Here is a 20,477-nt window from a genome sequence, read left to right on the forward strand (position 1 = left end):
AAAGACTGGGGACAAAAGGTAGAGAGCTTGCCTACCATACACAAGGCCCCACATTCAGTTCACAGCACACACATACACACACACACACACACACACACACACACACACAACCAAAAAACAAAAACCCCAACATTTATCTTTCTGTGTATCTGTCCATTCCTTTAAGAGAAGCTCTCTCTATGTAGCCCTGGATAGCATGGAACTTGTAGACCAGGTTCTCCTTGAACTCACAAGAGACAACACTTTCCTCAGCCTCCCGACCCCTGCTATTAAGAATGTTCGTCACCATGCTTGTCTTCAACCCAGCATTTATCTGAACTACACATCTTTTTAACCCCCTCAGATGACTTAAAAGAAAAGTTCTGCCCATAACATGACATAAACATGAAGCACACAAAGTTCCTAAAAGAAACAATCCAACACTTCCTAATTTTCAAAACACTTATTTATTTTATGTGTATGTGTGTGTATCTGACTTCATGTATGTACACTTATGCAGAAGCCTACACAGGTCAGAGTAGGGCATCAAATCCATTGGAACTGGAGTTACAGGCTACTGTGTGCTTTTCTGTGGGCGCTGGGAACTGAACCCAGGTACTCTGCAAGAGCAGCAAGTGTCGATAACCACTGAGCCACCTCTCCAGTCCCCTCCCAATTTACATCAAGTAGAATCTTCAAATATTAATAATTCAAAAGCCAAAGGAGGGGAACCCCAGCCACTTTGGATGAGGCTATAAATAAGCAGGCACTTGGCCAGAACCGAGCACTGCAGCCTCCTGGAGCCAATTCTAACACAATGCGTTTTCCTGGAACCCATACATTGGGTTGACAAACGCCACCCTCGCTCAGACCCCAGCAGCATTCGCTGTCTTGCAGCAAAGGTGCTGGCCAGCCACCCAAACATTCCCACAAAGCCCTTGAGCAGCAGGATACGGTGGAGACAATGTCCAGATACAAATTAGTGCTGCTTACAAGAGTTTCCCTTCCAGCCTCCCTTGCATGCTAGCTAGCTTGCTAGCTTCCAAAGCCTGTGTAAGGCGATTGGAAGTTATCAGAGCGTGGGCTGTCAAGATGCCTCAACGGGTAAAGACACTTGATGCCAAACCTGACAACTTGAGCTGAAACCCTGGAGCCCTTGTAGAGTTGGGGAAAGACAAGCGACCTCCCACAATTGGATTCTGACATTGATACTGGTGCCATGACACATGTGCGATCCCTCCATACAAACATGCGCAAAGTAAGTACTGACGACTTAGTATATGTTTAAAGAACCACGACATCTTCAACTCCGTTCGTATGTACATGTGCGTGCGCACATGTGTGTGAATGTGTGCATATGAGCGTGGTGTCCATGGGGACCAGAAGAGGGCGTCAGTCACCCTGTAGCTGGTTACAGGTGATTGAGAGCAATCCAACTAGGGTTCTGGGAACCGAACTTAAGACCTGCAGAAAAAAGGTGCCTTCTCCTGTCCATAGAGCCGTCTCTAGAGCTCCCAGCAACTCATTATCTCTTTAAAAAGAAAAGAAAAGAAGTAGTCCTAGCAAAACTATAAAATTACTAAATTCACTGTAAGATTTTTGTGTTTGGGCTGGGGGATTACACAGTCCTCGAGTGTTAAAAACAGATCTACGTTTCCTCCCAGCCCCCTGCTTCCAGAATGATGACTCTGAGGCTAATCATGTATTACTAAATGCCTAGACCATATGCCTTGGCTCGTCCTCTGACTTGCTCTTAACTTACTATCCTTTTTATTCTAACCTGGATCCCGCTATGTGACCGGTTTCCTCTCCTCATCTTATGACCATCTTCTTAGAGTTCCTGGGGGCAAATCTCACCTTTATTCTATCCTGAGTTCAGCTACCTGCTGACTTACAACCGTCTTCTCAGTGTTCCAGGGCTAATCTCTCCTTTTATTACATCCTAAGCTCATCTATGTGGCTGGTTACCTCTGCTCAGCTCCCATGCTCCTGACCTCCTCTGTGTTCCCAGGTGAATCTTCTCACCCCTGACTATTTCCCAGAATTCTCTCTCTGCCGGATGCCCCGCCTCCTACCCCCTGCCTCAGCTTATTGGCCACAGGCTTTTTTTTTTTAATCGACAGATATGCTTATAACAGATTCTGTCTACACTCAAGCATGAACTTTGCACATGTTAATGATGTGTTACAATGTCAAAAGTTTAGCGGGCCAGGTAGCCAGGAGCCCCTGTTTTCAGCCTATATCCATTGTTCAGAGATGAACCCATGCTGTTGGGTTCTTCTACCCAAGGCAAACTGAGCAAGACACTAGGCTTCCCCCTATCCCAGGCTTGAGTCTCGTTTTGTTTTTTGAGACAAGGCTGGCCTATAACTCACAGAGTTTGGGCTGCCCCGCCCCCAGTACTGAGATTAAAGGCGTGTACTACCACATCTGGCCTCCTTCCTCCTTTGCATCAGAAGCTTCATAGCAATGTTGCTCACAAGGATCTGTGACCGCATGTGATACCAAAAAAAAAGATGAATTCCTTGCTAAGCAGCATGGATGTGACTATTCGCGCTGTTTAGGGACAGACTACTTAAAATAAACCCAAAAATAAATGTGCTTTATGCACAGTAACTAAAGGTGGCACTTCAATGACCTGGTGCAAGGCTTTGACTGCTCCCTCCCTCCCCCCCCCCCCCCCGCTCGCCTCCAGTCTGTTCCGATTGGAGATCTGTATGTAGGAACTTCTTGCTCCATAAATCTCAAAACATCCTGGGTCGAAACAATCTCACTCCAGACTTACCAGCCCAAATGGCCAACTCAATAGTCAAACTTAGTGCTAGATAGATGGCTCAGCAGTTAAAAGCACGGACTGTTCTTCCAGAGGACCAGGATTCGATTCCCAGCACCCACATCGTGGCTCACAACCATCTGTAATTCCGGTCCCCGGGGATCCGATGCTGTCACTGTACGTGCATGGTACAGTGTCAAGGACACGTACGATCAGGCAAACACTCATACACATAAAATAAAAAGTAAATAAAATCTCGAGAAATCGAATAGTCACACTTGGGGGTCAGCAAGACGGTTTAGCTGGTGAAGTATTTGTTATGCAAGCCTGAAGGTCTGAGCACAAGGTGGAAAGAAAAACTGATTCCTGCTTGTGTCCATTACTCGTGTACCCACCCATACAAATAAAGAAGGGCTAGCAAGTGACCTTCTTGAGAAGGGCACAGTATTTCTTTGTTAGTCTACTTTTCATTGCTCTGACAAAATATTGGGACTATAACTTAACTTCTAATTCATGACTTCCTGACTCGGTTGCCTTGAGCCTTTAGCTGGCACGAACATTGTGGCAAAGGAAAGCAACTCACTTCCCAATTACCAGGAAAAGGGAAAACAAGAGAGGCGTTCCCACATCGCCTTCAAAGGTAGACTCCTGGTGACGTCACTTCCTACCATTAAGCCCCGCCTTCTAAAGGTTCTGCTGACTCCCAAACACCACAGACTGCGAATCAAGCCTTTAGCGCCTGATTTAGTGGGAGACGTTTCAGACCCAAACTGGAACATCTCGTAAGGAAAGAGAAGAGGCTGGTGCAGGATGGGCAGAGCAGAATGAGGGGGAGTAGATGGAGTTAGGGTTCGCGAGGCAAGCAGGAGCCATGGGTTCCCTTGGGCCTCAAAGGCAGAGGAAGAAGCCATGGCGGTTATAAGGAGGGAGCCATCAGCTCTGAGCTTTGAAAGGACTTACTGGTTTCTGGGAGGAGCGTTAACTTGAGCAGAGGAAGAAAAGAAACCAGGCAGAGAAGAAATAGCTGTTCTGCCTAGGCCACAGCACCTCTTTTGAGGAGACAATCGCCAGGACCCCAGAATGAAGGCGCTAAGCCCGCTATCTATAAATGCTGCATTCTAAACCAAGCGGTGGTGGTGCACACCTTAAATCCCAGCCCTTGTGGGGCAGAAGCAGGCGGATCTCTGGGAATCGGAGGCCAATCTCGACTACAGAGCGTCTAGATCAGTCTATAGAGTTCCAGATCAGCCAGGACTATCTCAAAAAAACCAAAGGCAAGGAAATAAATGAAAACAATACAGCTTTATTCTTGTACAATTCTGAAAGTACACAGTCAATTCAACAACCCTAGCAGGACTAATGGCTCTAAGATGTCCCACCCAGGGGTCTGTCTGATACTTGTCTTGGTTGACTGCTGGACGCACAGCATCCTGGCTCCTGCTGTATCCCTCCACCTTCTGCTTCTGTTGTCGCCTCTCTCCACCCCCTCTCTCTCCTCCCCTCTTTCTCCCTTCCTCTCCCCTCCCCCTCCCCCTTTTTCTCTGACTTGCTCTATTCCCCTTTAAAGGGACCCTTGTAGCTTTATATGGGACCTACTTGGATAATAACAGACTTAAATCTCAAAATCCCTAACTTAAACACATATATATCTGTCTTCCTTTGTAAGAATAATTCACAGATTTTGGGTATGAGGATGAAAATGTCCGGGAGGGGCACCCGTATGAATAACAATAAATAAAGGTTGGTTGCCATTATTATTGCCACCGTTATGAATTACACAGCATCCCTGAAGCAGCCTGCCTGGTACCTTCCAAGGTGCGTTGGCTCTATGTGGAGAGATGTGGAAGGAGCCTTAATTCACTGGAGCCCCCCAAGGCTGAACTCCAAGCTCAAGGTAGAGCTGAAGACCATGAGAGATGAACGTTCAGAGTTTCAGTCGCCCGCCAGGCCTGGTAAGGAAGCAGGCACAGAGGCCGATGTGCAAACGCATGCTCCCGGGCCACCTTCAGGGACCAAGATCAAGGCATGGGCCTCCTGATGCTGCTGTACTCTGTGGTCTCCTCTCCAAGGTTTGTCCTGGGACCATGGGTGACAAGGCAGGCAGTGTTGCTGTAAGTAGGTTCCTGACCCAAGCTCGCCAAAGACAGAGCAGCGTATGAAATCTCCTCCCTAGGGAAGGGAGCCTAGGATACAGAAGGTCACAAAGTCAGAGGGGCTGAAGTGGCCACCCGGCCGGACAAGACAAGAGAATTCTCAGAGTCAGGTCTCCCATGCTGGTAGGAACCCCAAATAACCTTCAGCCACACCACAACAGAGCCCCCAGCTCTGCCCCAGGAGAAGCACTTCCCATAGGATTGTGAGCCACTTGGGGCAGTCTGGGCTGCCAAGTCCTCGCTCCGTTCAGACCCCACCCCCATCAGCTGTGTCCACATGGGCGTGGGGTTCACTTTCCAAGGGAGCGAGGCGGCGGCAGGCTCGCATCTCCATGGCCCCACAAGACGTACCATGGTGACGTATTCCACTTCCTCTTGGTGGTCCTTGCCAGAGGAGGACATGGAGGAGCCCTTTTTCAAAGGGGAGGTTCTGGGCTGCTGCAGTGACAGGTTTGCATAACAGAGATCATCCTCCAGAGGCTGTACATGGGGTTTGGGGGGACACAAGATGTGAGTCACAGAATCAGCCTGTGGAAACAGATTCTACTTTCTCTGCTTTCCTGCGAGCGCCTCTCCTCCCCTCCGCCCCCACTCCCACCCCCACCCCACCTCCTGCCCCTCACCACCAGCTCCTTGTGCTCCCCATTCCCAGACCAATTGTGCTTCCCCAGTCTGGCTGTTTCCAGACCCTTCCTCCCCCTTCCTCTGTTTCTAGGCAACACACACACACACACACACACACACACACACACACAGCTGTTTCTAAGCAACACACACAGACACACACACAGACACACACACACACGCACACACACACACAGACACACACACAGACACAGACACACACACAGACACACACACAGCTGTTTCTAGGCAACACACAGACATGCACACACACACGCACACACACGCGCACACACACACACACACATACACACACACACACACACACACACACACACACAGGGAATCTGGATTCTTGGGTTTTGTGGCTCATCTGAAACATTTGGACATACAGGCTCCAAAGAGGTGAAAAAACAAGGAAAAGAGGGAGAGAGAAGCCTGCTGGTCTCTTCGTCTGGCCTCTGGGACACTTTTACCTGCCCTGAGGGTGGTCCAGCAGCTAAAAGACAAAAAGGAAAGAAAAGCAATCTGCAATTAGAGAGCCCATTCTTGAGACTTGTGAGGTCCCTACATGCAGGGAAGGGAAGGGGCGGGGTACAAATAAGCCCAGACCAGGGGTACGGTTTCGATTCTGACCCTTTGAGAAGCACAGTCTGTGACACCGGACATCTCTGAGATGAGTGCTCCGTTTCTCCGCCAGATCTCATAGAATTGTACAAATGATCAGTGGGCAGCCCTGCCAGCTCCCAGCTCTCCTGAAGTTGAGATTCCCCCCTGCAGGATCCCGGGTTTCATTTGTAACTTCAGATATATTCTGATTATCCCTCTACCTGATGCATCCTTCAAGGTCACCTCAAGGTCATGCCTGTTCACTAGATACTGGACCACCTAGTCCTCCTGTCACCACCCTGTCCCTCCTCCATCTAAATTCTGCTTCATCTTCAGATGGGCTCTGAGCCACAGGGTGGCTGGCCCTGACCCCTCCAGGTACTTGGCCCTGCCTGACAGCTGAGTGTTCTGCCCCCAGCTATGATGCCTACACTGGGCCAGCACAGCGGGGACAAGGTTTTTTGAGGGGATTGGGGAAAAGAGGGATTGTTGGGTTTTGCTAGTTTTTTTTTCCCTACCCTCGACCCTCCTCCCTGCCCACATCCCATGCCCAGCTCTGGAGACAAAAGAAGAAAGGATCGCCCTCTGTTTTTAGTATCAAATGACCTCACACCTAGGAATAGAGAGAATACTTGAACTTGGTGACGGTCAAGGCATCTGGGAACAGAAAGGATGGATACTAAGCAGGGTCTAGGGTCAGCAAGATGGCTAGGTGGGTAAAGTTGCTTGCTGTGTAGCCTGACAGCCTGAGTTTAATTCTCGGAACCCACATGATAGAAGGAGAAATCCAATTCCCTCGAGATGTCCTCTGATCTTCACACACGTGCTATGGCATGCACACATGGGTGCATGGGTGCGCGAGCGTAAACAAATACGTAATTTAATCTTTTTCTTTAAAAAGTGCATAGTGGTGCACGCCTTTAATCCCAGCATTGGGAGGCAGAAGCTGGTGGATCTCTGGGAGTTTAAGGCTAGCCTGGTCTACGTGTTGAGTTCCAGGACAGCCTGAACTACAGTGAGATCCTGTCTTGCAATAAACAAAAGGTCTAATCTATCCTCTGAGACTGTAAGCCATCTAGGCTGGAGTTGGGGATGGAGTCTGGGTTGAGGTTTAGGGGGAGGGAACACCTCAGGCCGAGAGCATTCTGAGAAACAACCTACAATTACTTGAAAATGTGGAAGTGAAGCCAGACAGGAAAAGGCTTGGCTGACCTTGCGATCTCTGAGAAATCGTGTAATTCTGAGAGAAAGGGCTGCTCTTCACTGTAAAGCGGGGGCACCCAGAACAAGTAGGTCAGCCTGGGATGGGACTGATGGGCAGAGAGGAGCCAAAGCTGGGGTCACATCGATGCTCCTGATGCCTGGAGTTACAATACTCAATCACACTCGGACTTGCTGTGTGTCCGAGTGTTTGTGTGCCTGTGTCTGTTACGTGCGTGTTTCCTTCTCCCATGTAAGCTCAGCACCTCCTCCACAACTGCATTTCCCTAGAATGGGCTGCTCTCCTAAAGCCATTGTTACCTCAGCCACCAAGGCCAAAATTAGGAAACACAGGAAGAGGCGGTCAGAGAGGAGCGAGGATGTGTAGAGCAGGTAGCTGACTCCAGATTCTATACATGGGGTTCAAGCTCCAGCTGTCTGCCAACCTCTTGGACGGCCAGCTGTTGGTGGCCTTTCCAGCACAGCCTCTCCCAGACTATGTGGATGGATAGTCCCTCAGACCCCCTCTCAGAAGGCAGTGCTAGCCCTGAGCCCACACCACCATCCAACCAGCCCTAGCCTCAGGGTCAGGCACACTCACCTTTCTTCTGTCTCCTCACCATCCTCCAAGCAATTAGTGAGACCACCAGCAAGAGAAGCAACAGGGCTGCAGAGATGACTGGGAGGAGCACGCTGAGATCCAGAAACCCATTACCGTCGCCGACACCACCACTGTCATACCTGGAAGGGCAGGGGACATGGACACCTGAGCCTATGCCTTCCTTCTCTGAGCCCAACCCAGCCACCTGATAGCAGGGGACGGCCAAACACCTTATGGCCTACAGAACTCTGGTTTCCAGCCAGGGAACCCTCCTCACTCTGAGCACCTTCAAAGGCTGTGTGTGGAAGCTCAACAAGAACTATAGAGTGAGGGCTGGAGGGATGGTTCAGTGGTTAAGAGCACTGACTGCTCTTCCAGAGGTCCTGAGTTCAATTCCCAGCAACCACATGGTGATTCACAACCATCTGTAATGGGATTCAATGCCCTATTCTGGTGTATCTGAAGAGAGTGACAGTATACATACGTTAGTTAAATAAAATAAATAAATAAATAAATTTTTTTAAAAAAGAAGAACTGTAGAGGGAGAGGCTTAAATCAGGCTTCCTCGAGCCTGTGCATGCCCTCTCTACAGACTGAAGAGTGTCTGTCAAAAGTTGTGTTTACCAAGAGTCTATGAGTATGACCTATGTGCACAGAGGATCTTTGCAGACGTGACTGAGTTAAGGTAAAACCATCTGGATGAGGGTGGACCCAATCCAACGTCCATGATCCTTGTTTGAAATTTGGTTTGGATGTTTGTTTTTGTTTGACTTCTTGTTTTTGGTGTGTGGGTTGTTGGTGTGTTGGTTTGTTGGTTTTGGTTCCTTGAGGTAGAATCTCAGATAGCCCAGACTAACTTTAAACTCAATAGGTAGATGACAGCCTGCCTCTGCTTCCCGGGGGCGGGGACCACCAGTGTGCACCGCCACTCCTTACTAAGAGAGAAACTTGGACTGAACACACATAGAGAGAAGCCACATGACAGGGATAGGATTCCAGTGACACAGCTACAAGTCCAGAAACATCGGCATTGCTACCAACAGGGGCTGGGAGGGGCTGGTAGTTTAGAGGGTATTCTGTTCCTGCAGAGAACCCAGGTCCCGTCCCCAGTACCTGTGCATGGAAGCTTACAACTGCCCAGTTCCGGGGCATCAGAAGATACCAGCGTGGTTCACAGATACACATGCAGACAAGCGCTCATATACAGAAAACAAAAATAAATATTTTCAAATATATAAATTAAAAAATATCGCTGCCAAACCTAGAGGCTAGAAGAAAGGCTTGGAACAAGTTGTCCCTTGGGAGCCTACAGAGGTGGCTGTATTTGAAGATAGATAGGGTCTCTGGGTGAGGTCACTGGGATGCGCTTTAATCTAATGCAAGCAGGGTCCTTACAAGAAGAAACTGGGGGCAGGGAGATGGCCAAGTCAATGAAGTATTTGAATTACAAATATGAAGACCTGAGTTCAAGCCCTAGGACCCACATTGAAAAGCCAGGTACGGTGGTATGCTCCTGCCATCTTGGTACTGAGGAAGTGGAGATGGGGGAGTCCCAGTCTAGACTACTTGGTGAGCTCCAGCCAGTGAGAGGCTCTAACAAACAAAGATGCACAGTGCCTGAGGAACAACACTGGAGGTTGTCTAGGCCACACACACACACACACACACACACACACACACACACGAGGGGGGGGCGACAATAACAAACAGAAGGAGAAGAGGAAAGTGAGCTACTACATATTAAGAAGTCACTTGGGGGGTTGGGGATTTAGCTCAGTGGTAGAGCGCTTGCCTAGGAAGCACAAGGCCCTGGGTTCGGTCCCCAGCTCCGAAAAAAAGAACCAAAAAAAAAAAAAAGAAGAAGAAGAAGAAGTCACTTGGAAGGCCACGAGTGTGGTTCCGTGGTCGAGTCCTTGCCTAGCGTGTGTGAGGCCCTGAATTCAGTCCTCAGAACTGCAAAACCCAAACAAACAAAAGCCTCAAGACAGAGGGCAAAACAGGGAGTAGGGTGATGGGGTTCGTGGTGGTAGAAAGAGTGGGCATCTTCTGTGAGGCTTTGTGGAAAGGTCCCATCAATAGCGGCCCTTGGGAAGAACTGAAAACAAAGCCAAGAGACTGGACAGATTACTCAGTGGTTAAGGGCACTAACTGCTCTGGTTGAGGACCTGGGTTTGGTTCCCAGCACCCATGTGGTGGTGACAACCATCTGTAACTCCAGTTCCAGGGGATATAACTCCCTCCTCTGACATCTGTGCACATCAGGCATGCACATTAGAGCACAAACAAACACACAGGCAAAGCACTCCTACACATAAAATAGACTGATTCATTAACTCAAAGCAAATACGTGAAGGCAAAGTTATGGGGGCAAAGAGACCAAAAACTAAAAACATCAAGAGGCCTCTCAGATTCAAGAAAGTGCTTTGATTGCAGGTGTCTGGGCAGGTTACTAAAGAGAAAACCAGGTTCTGGCCTTGCTGTCAAAAAACTTCTATCCAAGATCTAGGGTCAAGATTCACTGGGAAGCCACCTAGGCTGTGTTTCCACTCCTGTAAAATGGGTACATTTGTATCTGTCCATTCCTCCTCCTGGGGTGATCCTAGGCAGGATCAAAGAAGACGTCAGATGAGGGCTGAGGTGCAGTTCAGCTGGCAGAGTACTTGCCTGGCACGCATGAAGCCCTGAGTTCAATCCCTGGCAGGCACGAACTGGGTATGGGAGCAAGCAACTGGGATCCTAGCAAGCAGGAGACCGAGGCAGGAAGACCAGAAGCCCAAGGTCATCCTCAGCTACATCGTGTGTTCAAAGTCAGCCTGAACTGCAGGAAACTCTGCAGGGGTGATGAAGAAAAGAAAATGAGAGGAAGGGAGAGGAAAGGAAAGGAAGAGGTGGCTAGTGACCTCGAGGAGCCATCAGAATCACCAATGTGCGCGTGAGCACGTGTGTGTGTGTGTGTGTGTGTGTGTGTGTGTGTATCTGTGTGTGCACCTGTGTGCAGTGCCCTCAGAGGCAATAGAGGGTGGATTCCCTGGAACTGGAGTTATAGATGGTTGTGACTACCACATGGCCGCTGGGAATCTACTATAAAAGCAGCTAGTGCTTCAAACCACTGAGCCTCCTCTCTAGCCCCCTTAACAGTTGTTTGAAGAGCTCTAGGGGATCAAGTCCTCCACAGTTCTCCATGGTCTCCTAGAATTTGGACCAAAAGCCATCCCTGTGGCCCTACAGCTCTGTGTCACACACACACACACACACACACACACACGAACACACACATACATGCACACAAGCATCCAGCCACACTACACACTATCCTTGCTGACTTCCCATCCCCCCCTCTCACTGAGCACTATATTCATGTCTCTAGAACACAACACATGCCTACCAGAGAGAAACTAACTCCAGTTAAAGAAGGATGAGTGAATGAGCAAATGGACCAGCAAACCTACAAGCCACCCTCTGTTCCAGGATTAGGGCTCACTGGGAACTGAAGGCAAGCCGGGAGGGCCAGCATTTTGAACTATAAGAATATAGAGTCTGAGAGGTTGGGGGTTTAGCTCAGTGGTAGAGCGCTTGCCTAGGAAGCGCAAGGCCCTGGGTTCGGTCCCCAGCTCCAGAAAAAAAAAAAAGAATAGAGTCTGAGACTTCAGAAACTATTGGAAGAATTTGGCCTAACTGGGGTACAGAAGACAGCAGCATCCAAAACATCTTACCTGTTATCAGAGTAGTGGCTGGTCTGCGTTGAAAGCGTGCTGGTCTCTTTTACAGTGGTTGTCACTGTGAAGATGGTGGTGGTGGAGGTGGTGGTGGGCGTTGTTGGCACTGTAGTGGGTGACTGGGTTGCTTGGCATGGGACAGATAAGAACACTAATCCAGCCACCCACTCACAGTGTGCACTTGCTCTGAGCCTGAGAGGGAGTGTGAGCCGTCCCAGCCGGAGGACCCTGGAGCAAGGCTGCAGCAAGCGATTATAGCTGTTCTATAGTATCCTCTTGGCCTCTATGAGAGCCCAGAGATTCCGAGGCAGGTAGGGCTGGAACTAAGTCCAAGGAGGATGGTGAATAAGGACAGTTGAGGTCAACTGCTGTGACAGTGCCTCAGCCAGTGCCTCCCTCCAAGAGATGGGGAGTTTGAAGAGTTGCTAACATAACCTAGATTTGAAACTTCTAAGGTCAACAGCTAATATTGGAGCTAAAGAGATGCTGTTAAAAGCACACAATGTGGGTTGGGGATTTAGTTCAGTGGTAGAGCGCTTGCCTAGCAAGCACAAGGCCCTGGGTTCAGTCCCCAGCTCCGGAAAAAAAAAAGAAAAAAAAAAGCACACAATGTCCTTGTCGAGGACACAGGTTCAGTTTCCAGCACCCACCTGGTGGCTTACAACCATCCATAACTCCACTGATACCCTCTTCTGGACTCTATGGTCACGTGACATACATGGTACACATATATGTGTGCTAGAGAAAACACACACACACACACACACACATATATATATACATATATATATAAACATCTTTTAATAGTAAAGAAAAAGTCCTAAGAGTCAGGAGGACACATTGCTTGGGACAAATTACCAAGCTTCAGTAATGAGGGCAACCTTCTTCCAAGGGTCAGGGTTCAGCAAGTTAATGCAAGGTTTGCACCATAGTGAACTTCAGGGAGTCCTGGTAATGGTGGAAAGACTGCTCTCATCTACTACCTCTATGTTCCAAGTGCCCTGTGACCTGGTACTGCCTGTCTGAGGCTGGCCATGCAGAACCCAAGAGAGAAACTACTCCAAGCTGATACACCAAGACCACTGAGCTGACATCACCACCACCACCACCACCACCGCCATCACCACCACCGCCATCACCACCACCACCACCACCATCACTGCCATCACCACCAAGAGCTCTGCATTCTAGAAGGACTCTCAAAGAGAACATTATTAATGGGGACGAATGGGCTTCTTGGGACATTGCAGTCATCAGAAATGCAACTGTGTGTAAAGGTTTTCCAGACCTTGCCAATTAGACCACAACGCCAGAACTAAGCTGGTACCATTTCCCTCAGGATAGATACAGAGGGACGGAGAACAGCATCAGGTGAAGGCAACACCCAGAGCTCCTCAGAGAGCAATGCAAACTTTCCATGGAACTCAAGGACAGCATCGGCAGGAACTAGAAGTGGTATCTCTGGCCTATGAGCTGGAGATGGGAACAACCACCCTGTCCTGGCCTGGAAATAGACCCAACATGGAGCAGTGCAGTGAAGAGGAGGGGAAAGTGCATGGAATCTCCGGGCTGCTTCTCCAGAGGCCCAGGGTTCGACTCGATTCCCAGCACCTACGTGGTGACTCGCAGCTGTCTGTAACTCCAGTTCCAGCAGGTTTGGCACCCTTACACAGACATGCATGCAAACAAAACAACTGTGCACATAGAAGAAATAAATAAGTATTTGAAGAGAGAGAGAGAGAGAGAGAGAGAGAGAGAGAGAGAGAGAGAGACCTGTCTCTTCTAATATGGGACCACAGGACTCTGCTTCCCCCACAGCTCTATTGAGTGACAGCTAATTCCTGAGAGCTGAGAGACCAGAAAGGGCACTTAAAGAGATGTTCACACACCTCTTACCTGGGTTAATGCTCACATGAACTTTAAACATGTGATCATATCCAGCCTTTGTAATTCCACACCAGTAAATGCCAGCATCGCTCATCCTCAGGTCCTCCATGGTCACTGTGAAGGTGAAGTTTGTCTGGTCGTCCCTGATGGACACATGGTTCTCCTTCACCAAGCGCTCTGATGCATCGGTTTCAACTCGAATCTCACAGGAACTCCTCTTAGGTCCTCGGCACCAGTACTTGCTGTAATCCTTCCACCATGAGCCATATCGACACCACACTGTCAGGGAGCCCTGCTCGTAACCGCTCACCTCCTCTGGACCTGTGACTGGATCCTGAGCAGTGAAGCAGCCTGGAAAACACAAACACATGGATCACTGATCTCCTACTCTAAGGTCGGGGCACAGTACCAATTCCAAAAGCATCTTTAATTGAATAGTGATCAAAGGATAGACACCTCTTCTCTGAGACAGGTGCCTGCCATCCCTCAACATCCTGCTGGGTCAGAGGAGCCAGGAAAATTCTGGAGAAAACAATTAGAGCCAAGCATGGTGGCATAGGCTTTAATTACCGTACTTAGTAGAAAAAAAAAAAAAAAAAACAGGCAAATGTCTCTAAGTTCAGGGACAGCCTAGCCTACATAGCAAATTCCAAGATGGCCAGGACTACATCGATACCCTAGTGTGGACGAGACCGTGGCTTCCATCTCTAACACCTACCCCACACACACATAAACGACATTCAGGTGTGGTGTTGCACACACCTAAACCCATCAGTCAAGAGGCTGAAGCAGGAGGACCATGAATTTAAAGCTAGCCTGGACTACAGAGTGAGACGTTGACTCAAAAATCAGTTATTCCCTGCAATGTGTGTGTGTGTGTGTGTGTGTGTGTGTGTACATGTGTGTGTGCGTGCATGTGTGTATGTGTTTGTGCGTGTGTGTGTGCGTGTGCGAGTGAGTGTGGTGTGAGTATGTGTGTGTATGTGTGTGTGCTTTCGTGTGCATGTGTGTGTGCGTGTGTGTGCGCGTGCACGTGTGTGTCTGTGTGTGCATGTGTGTGTGATGTGTGGGTGGAATCACACGCATGCTTGATGCATGAGGCTGAGTGAATATCCAAACAGCAGAGGAAGACTCAGTTACCCTGTTCTATTCTGCCTCATACTTTTTTTTGAGATTTATTTATTTTTAAAAGAATTACTTAATTTTTATTAATTTTATTTATATGAGTCCACTGTAATTGTCTTCAGACAAACCAGAAGAGGGCATCAGATCCCATTACAGACGGTTGTGAGCCACCATGTGGTTGCTGGGATTTGAACTCAGGACCTCTGGAAGAGCAGTCAGTGCTCTTTTTTTTTTTTTTTTTTTTTTTTTTGGTTCTTTTTTTCGGAGCTGGGGACTGAACCCAGGGCCTTGCGCTTCCTAGGTAAGCGCTCTACCACTGAGCTAAATCCCCAGCCCCCAGTCAGTGCTCTTAACTGCTGAGCCATCTCTCCAATCTCTCCAGCCCCTTTAAGATTTACTTTTATTTTATGTGTGTGGGTGTTTTGCCTGCCCGTATGTCTGTGTGCCACATGAATGCCTGGTGCGCCCTCAGAGGCAGAAGAGGGTGTCAGATCCACTGGACTTGGAGTTACAGATGATTGTGACCCACTGTGGGGCTGCTGACAAAACTGAGTCCTCTGTAAGAACGAGTGCTCTTTAATGGCTGAGCCACTTCCCGCTTTCTTCTTTTGAGACAGTCTCTCACCTGCGTCTAGGGCTATGCTACTGGCCAGCAAGCCCCAGCAATCCATCCCTGTCTCTACCCTTCACAGCACTGGGTGACTGACAGGTACATGAGCAGCCACAGCTTGGCTTTGTAGGTGGGGACTGGGATACGAACCCATGTCCTCTTGCTCACACAGTGACTGCTCTTACCAACCAAGCCATCATCTTTCCAGTACAAAAGCCCACATGTGTGTGACGGCCTCTTATAGTGATCCCCACACTGCACTGGAGGAGAGAGGTAGGATCAGAAGATCCACATCTACAGGACAGGGATTCTTATATGGGCTGTTGCTGGAGGTCCCAGTGGGCTCCTATAGTCGCCCACCTTGGCTGAATGACTCTGGTTTCTGTATTCCGTGGCCTCTCACACACAGGTCCCATTGTCTGCATGAACTGCGTGGGTGCATTTCCCAAACAGACAAACTCATGATTTCCAGATGGATTTTTCCATTCTGTTCCCTTGACCTTCGTGCCCATCCCATTCTGGTTTCATGCTGTCCTGCCCCGGAGTTTTCTTGACAGTGAGAGGGGTTTCTTCTGCTTTCTCACCTTGGAAAGATTCGGGCTAACACTGAAATGTTCCTTTGTGAGAATAATTTTTGGGAGCTAGCAAGATGGCTCAGTGGGCCACCAAGCCTGCTGACCTGAGTTTGATCCCTGGGACCTACATGGAGGAAGGAGAGAATATACTCCTGAAAGTTGTCCTCTGATGTCCTCATGCAAGGCCACCGGCAGGAATGCACACAGCACACACATGCACAAATAAGGGAAAGGAGGAGGAAGGTAGCTTAGCATTTATGAAATATCCTTCAACTGATCTATGCTGAGCCCATGCTTTCCTTACGTGTGCCGTCTGTCCTTATGCTGCAGTTTTCTACTCAGTTATTGCTTCCTTCCCTCTGTCTTTATCAAAGAAGTTCTGAGGTTGAGCTGGGGCACATGTTAGCCTTTTGTTGTTGTCTCTATGATAAAATATCAGGCAGAATCAACCTGAGACGTGAAGGGTTCTTCTGACTCATCACAGCAAGGAGGAGGTGACAAGAAAGTGACTCACAGCCTGACAATCAGGAAGAGCAGTGAGGGCTGAGAGAGATAGCATAGAGAGAAGCGGGAAAGAAAGAGAAGGAGGAGGCAAGGAAGAAGGGGAGGAGGAGGAGAGGAGGAGGAGGAGGAGGAGGAGGAGGAGGAGGAGGAGGAAGTGGAGGAGAAGAGCAAAAGGAGGAGAAAGTGGAGGAGGAAGGAGAAGAGGAGGAATAGGAGAGGAAGACAAGGAGGAAGTGGAGGAAAAGAGTAAGAGGAGGAGGAAGTGGAGGAAGAGGAGAGGAAGAGGAGGAAGGAAAGGAAGAGGAGGAATGTGAGAGAGAGGGGAGGGAGGGAGAGGGGGGGCTGTACCAACTGTCATTTTCCCCTTATCCCATCTGGCTCCCCAGCCTGTTGAACGGTACTGCCCATATCAGCATGGGTCTCCCCAGTAGTTGATCCTTGGGAAACACTCTCACAGACACACTTCGGAGGAGAGGTATGGTTTCCTAACCTCGTGGGCATGTATCAACCCATTGTACATTAACCGTTACAATGTTATCACCTTACTTTCTAAGTTAATTTCCCATCTGAGTAGTTTTCTCCCTATTTCCTTGAGATTGCTACATGTTATCATTTTCTGGGTTACCTTGTTAGCAAACCTCGTTCCAAAACTAGCAAGATGGCTCATTGGGTAAAGGTGCCTGCTACTAAAACTGACCAGCTGAGTTCAATCCCCAGAACACACACACACACACACACACACACACACACACACACACACACACACACACTAAATAAAGGTAAGACAACAACAAAAACCTGTGCTCCAAGCATAGTTGGTGACACATGCCTACAGTCTTAACACTGCTAGAACCCAATGTGAACTATGCAGCTAGTTCAAGGACAGCCTGGGCTACATAGGGAAACCTTGTCTCAAAAAAAAGAAGAAGGAGGAGGAGGAGGAAGAGGAGAAAGAGGAGGAAGAGGAGGAAGAGGAGGAAGAGGAGGAAGAGGAGGAAGTGGAGGAAGAGGAGGAAGAGGAGGCAGAAACATTGGGACCAACAACTCGCTTGGTAGAGTGCCCTCTTGGTGAACATGAGGTCCCGGGTTCAATCCTCCCAGGGTGGAGGAAGATTAATGAACACTCGAGTGTTGATGAATGGAGGCATATTTAGAGCTCAGGATTTATCTTGTTCTGCCTTTAAAACTGATATATAATCCACATGCCGTAAATTTAACTCATTGAGCACACCCAGCTCAGTGGGTTTTAGAGCAGTCACAGCTTCATGACTACCTCTGCTGTCTAATCCCAGAACTCTTTTTTTCTGTCATCAGCATAAAGAGCTATCTCACACTAGTGACAGTTGCTTCCCTTGGTGCCTGTCTCCCTGCCTTCTCACCACTAACACTTATCTACTCCCTGGCCCCATGGACTCATCTACTCTGCGCATGTCATAAGGCCGGCGTCATATAGTATACAGTGGTATTTTGCCTCTTCCTCCTGGCATCCGTATAGTAGTCGGTGTCCCTGCGTACTTCGGTGTGGTGTTCCACTGCATGACCTAACCGTGGACCCAAGTGGGTCAAACCTTAAGATTGTTCACACCTTTTAATAACCTCTCTCTCTCTCTCTCTCTCTCTCTCTCTCTCTCTCAGTCAGGGTCTTACTATCCCTAAATTTCTTTTCTTTTTTTATGTGTATATGTGTATGACTATCTGCTTATGGGTATGTGCACATGACTACAGGTTCTCATGAAGCCCAAAAGGGACATCAGAGCTGGAGTGACAAGTGATTGTGAAAAACCCAGCACTGGGTGCTGGGAATTGAACTTGGGTCCTCTGGGGAAAGGAAAAAAAAAAAAAAAAAAAAAACAGCAAGGCTTCTTAATTGCTGAGTCATCTCTTCAGCCCTCAGGTCTAACTAACTAGGAAATGTCCAACAGGGAAAGCTGAATGCTGAATAACGCACTTCGCTACAAGATTCTAGAGCCCTGAGAAGCGGCTGCTCTAAGGGTATGAAATTGAAAGCCCTGGGCTAAAAATATTTCAAGCCAAGAGGAGAAGCTGGAGGGCACAGTGGAAACCACCAGAGTACAAAGCAAGAAAAGCCCCTTCAGCAGTGTAGCTCAGCATGCCCTAGAGCAGTGGTTCTCAACCTTCCTAATACCACCACCCTTGAAAACAGTTCCTCATGTTGTGGTGACCCACCCCTCCTCCCCACACACACACAATAAAATGATTTTCATTGCTACTTCGTAGTTTTGCTACCGTTATGAATCACAATGTAAATATTCCTAGAGACTGAGGGTTTGACCCACAGGTTGAGAACCCCTGCACTAGAGTATCTGCACACCCATTTACACCGGAGCACGAGCCCCGATAACCGAGCCACGGAGAAAAGTCCATTGATAAAGGAGACAACGCATAAATCCACAATTGTGCCTGCAGGAAAACACACTGACCTGGATACCGTCTTGTTAAAGAGAATAGGCCAGATTCAGAAAGACAGATATCACATGTTTTCTTTTTCTCCTGCACAAACTCCAGATTTTTTTTTTACAAAAAAAAAAAACATGGAAACGAAACAGAAGAGGGTATTTACAGAAAGGAAGGCAACCAGTAGACATGGGGGAGAAGACGAGAGAAGACAATTATCTAAGTACATGATGTGCACACGCAGAAAAAAAAAAAATGGCACGAAGAGCTCATGGTTTTTGTGCAATTTATTTCGAGACAGGGTCTCAGCCTGCACCCTGACTAGCCTGGAACCTGCTATGTAGACCAGGCTGTCCCTTAAACTCACAGAAAGTCACCTGCCTCTGTCTTCCAAATGAAGAGAGAGATTAAAGGTGCGCACCATTGTGTTCGAGAGTAAATTCTCTTTCTTTGAAATCAAAACTGTATCCATCCACTTACAGCTACATCCGTTCAAGCGTCAAACGTCATGGCACAGCCTATGATCCCAGTACCAGAAAAACCCCTTCTGCGGTCTAACTCGCCATGCACTAAAGCAGTGGTTCTCAACCTTCCTAACACCACGACCCTTGAAAACAGTTCCTCATGTTGTGGTGACCCCTCAGCAATAAAATCATTTTTGTTGCTACTTCATAATTGTTATGAGTCGTGCTGTGAATATTTTTGGAGGTAGACACGGAGGCAGGAGGATCACTAGTTAGAGAGCCAGCCTTGGCTACGTAGGGAGCCCCTCCTCCCCCAATCTCAAAACACAAGAAGCCCTCTCCTGCCTTAAAAGCCAAGCAGTCAGCCCTCTATCTGTGGCCTTGTCTCCTGCCTTTCAGTCCTCGGCCACTTCTGATAGCATCTCTCTCACAGCTGCCATGAATCACCCCTCCATCAGTTCTGAGTGCAGAACTCTTTTATTCCTTCAGCGACCAGCTCCCACAATCATTTCTTCCCTCAAAGCCTTCCCTCCCTGGCTGGAATGCAATCACACAATGACAGTCCAGTCCCATCAGACATTCTCCTGAGCAACCAAGACTCTCCTGGCCCCACGAAGACCAGTGGGGCTCACCAATGTGTCTGTTTTAAATATAACCGGTCCCACAATGGTCCAGAACTGTGCCTAGGACGGGGTTTAAGAGCTCAATATTTCTGCCGCAGAGGCACCACAAGAATGGGGTGGTGAATGGATGGCCTCTTCTTGCTGGGCAACCACTTCCTTTGGTTGCCTGAGAATGCTCACCTGAGATCCAGAAGAGAAAGAGAGCCAGCAATGACAAATGCATCTTCTCTCACCGGATCACCTTGGGGGAGCCTGCCAGCAAGAGCAGGCTACATGCTCCACTCCTGAGTCTCCTGGGCCTCTGATTTCCCTCACTCTCACTCTGTTACTTCCTCCTTTAGCCACTTCCCGCTGGCAAATAAAAGCAAAAGAGGAAGGAGGTAGGGTGAGAGAAGTGTAATGCAAGAAATTCGGACTTGTGAAAAGGCCTTTGAGAAACTTCACCCTCCTCGGCACTGCAGTGACTTCTCTGGAAAGAGAACTGGGGCCTCCTACCCTTTACATGCAAGTCCGCTAATTCTGGATGGCTTCAGCTAGAGCTAGAGTTGATGGAGGCCAGAACTTCATTAGGCTGAGGGGTGCCAAGAAGAGAGGCTCTAGAACAGACTGGAGTGGGGAG

General features: G+C 48.6%; 2 protein-coding genes across 13 annotated transcripts in view; one reads left to right on the forward strand and one right to left on the reverse strand.

Moving 5' to 3' along the window:
• Rab37 (RAB37, member RAS oncogene family) overlaps nucleotides 1–20,477 on the forward strand; it is a 67,711-nt gene that overhangs the window by 21,649 nt on the left and 25,585 nt on the right. The gene's annotated exons all lie outside the window — the stretch shown is intronic.
• Cd300lf (Cd300 molecule-like family member F) lies at nucleotides 4,036–20,223 on the reverse strand. Of its 12 annotated transcripts, none has more exons than XM_008768338.3 (7): nucleotides 20,039–20,223; nucleotides 13,552–13,893; nucleotides 11,653–11,716; nucleotides 7,940–8,079; nucleotides 5,922–6,028; nucleotides 5,257–5,385; nucleotides 4,036–4,935 (listed from the first exon to the last, which is right to left on the reverse strand). In XM_008768338.3, the coding sequence occupies exons 1-7, from the start codon at nucleotides 20,079–20,081 to the stop codon at nucleotides 4,771–4,773; spliced, it is 990 nt and encodes a 329-aa protein (XP_008766560.1). In that variant the 5' UTR covers nucleotides 20,082–20,223; the 3' UTR covers nucleotides 4,036–4,770. The 12 variants fall into 12 exon arrangements, 11 of the variants coding, with proteins under 11 accessions (XP_008766560.1, XP_008766559.1, XP_017452644.1 ...); XM_008768337.3 differs by having other exon boundaries at nucleotides 11,653–11,761; XM_017597155.2 differs by having other exon boundaries at nucleotides 11,653–11,782.

This window comes from Rattus norvegicus, chromosome 10 (genome assembly GCF_036323735.1).
Source record: "Rattus norvegicus strain BN/NHsdMcwi chromosome 10, GRCr8, whole genome shotgun sequence".
Lineage (NCBI taxonomy): Eukaryota > Metazoa > Chordata > Mammalia > Rodentia > Muridae > Rattus > Rattus norvegicus.

Excerpts from the sequence above, each read along its gene's own strand:
- Cd300lf (XM_017597155.2), bottom strand. The coding sequence starts at position 20,081 with ATGCATTTGTCATTGCTGGCTCTCTTTCTCTTCTGGATCTCAG. Across the intron at positions 8,080-11,652 it reads AGCCACTACTCTGATAACAG|GTATGACAGTGGTGGTGTCG; the intron begins GTAAGATGTTTT and ends CTGCCCTTCCAG. Across the intron at positions 4,936-5,256 it reads AAGTGGAATACGTCACCATG|GCTCCCTTCCCTAGGGAGGA; the intron begins GTACGTCTTGTG and ends TCTGTATCCTAG.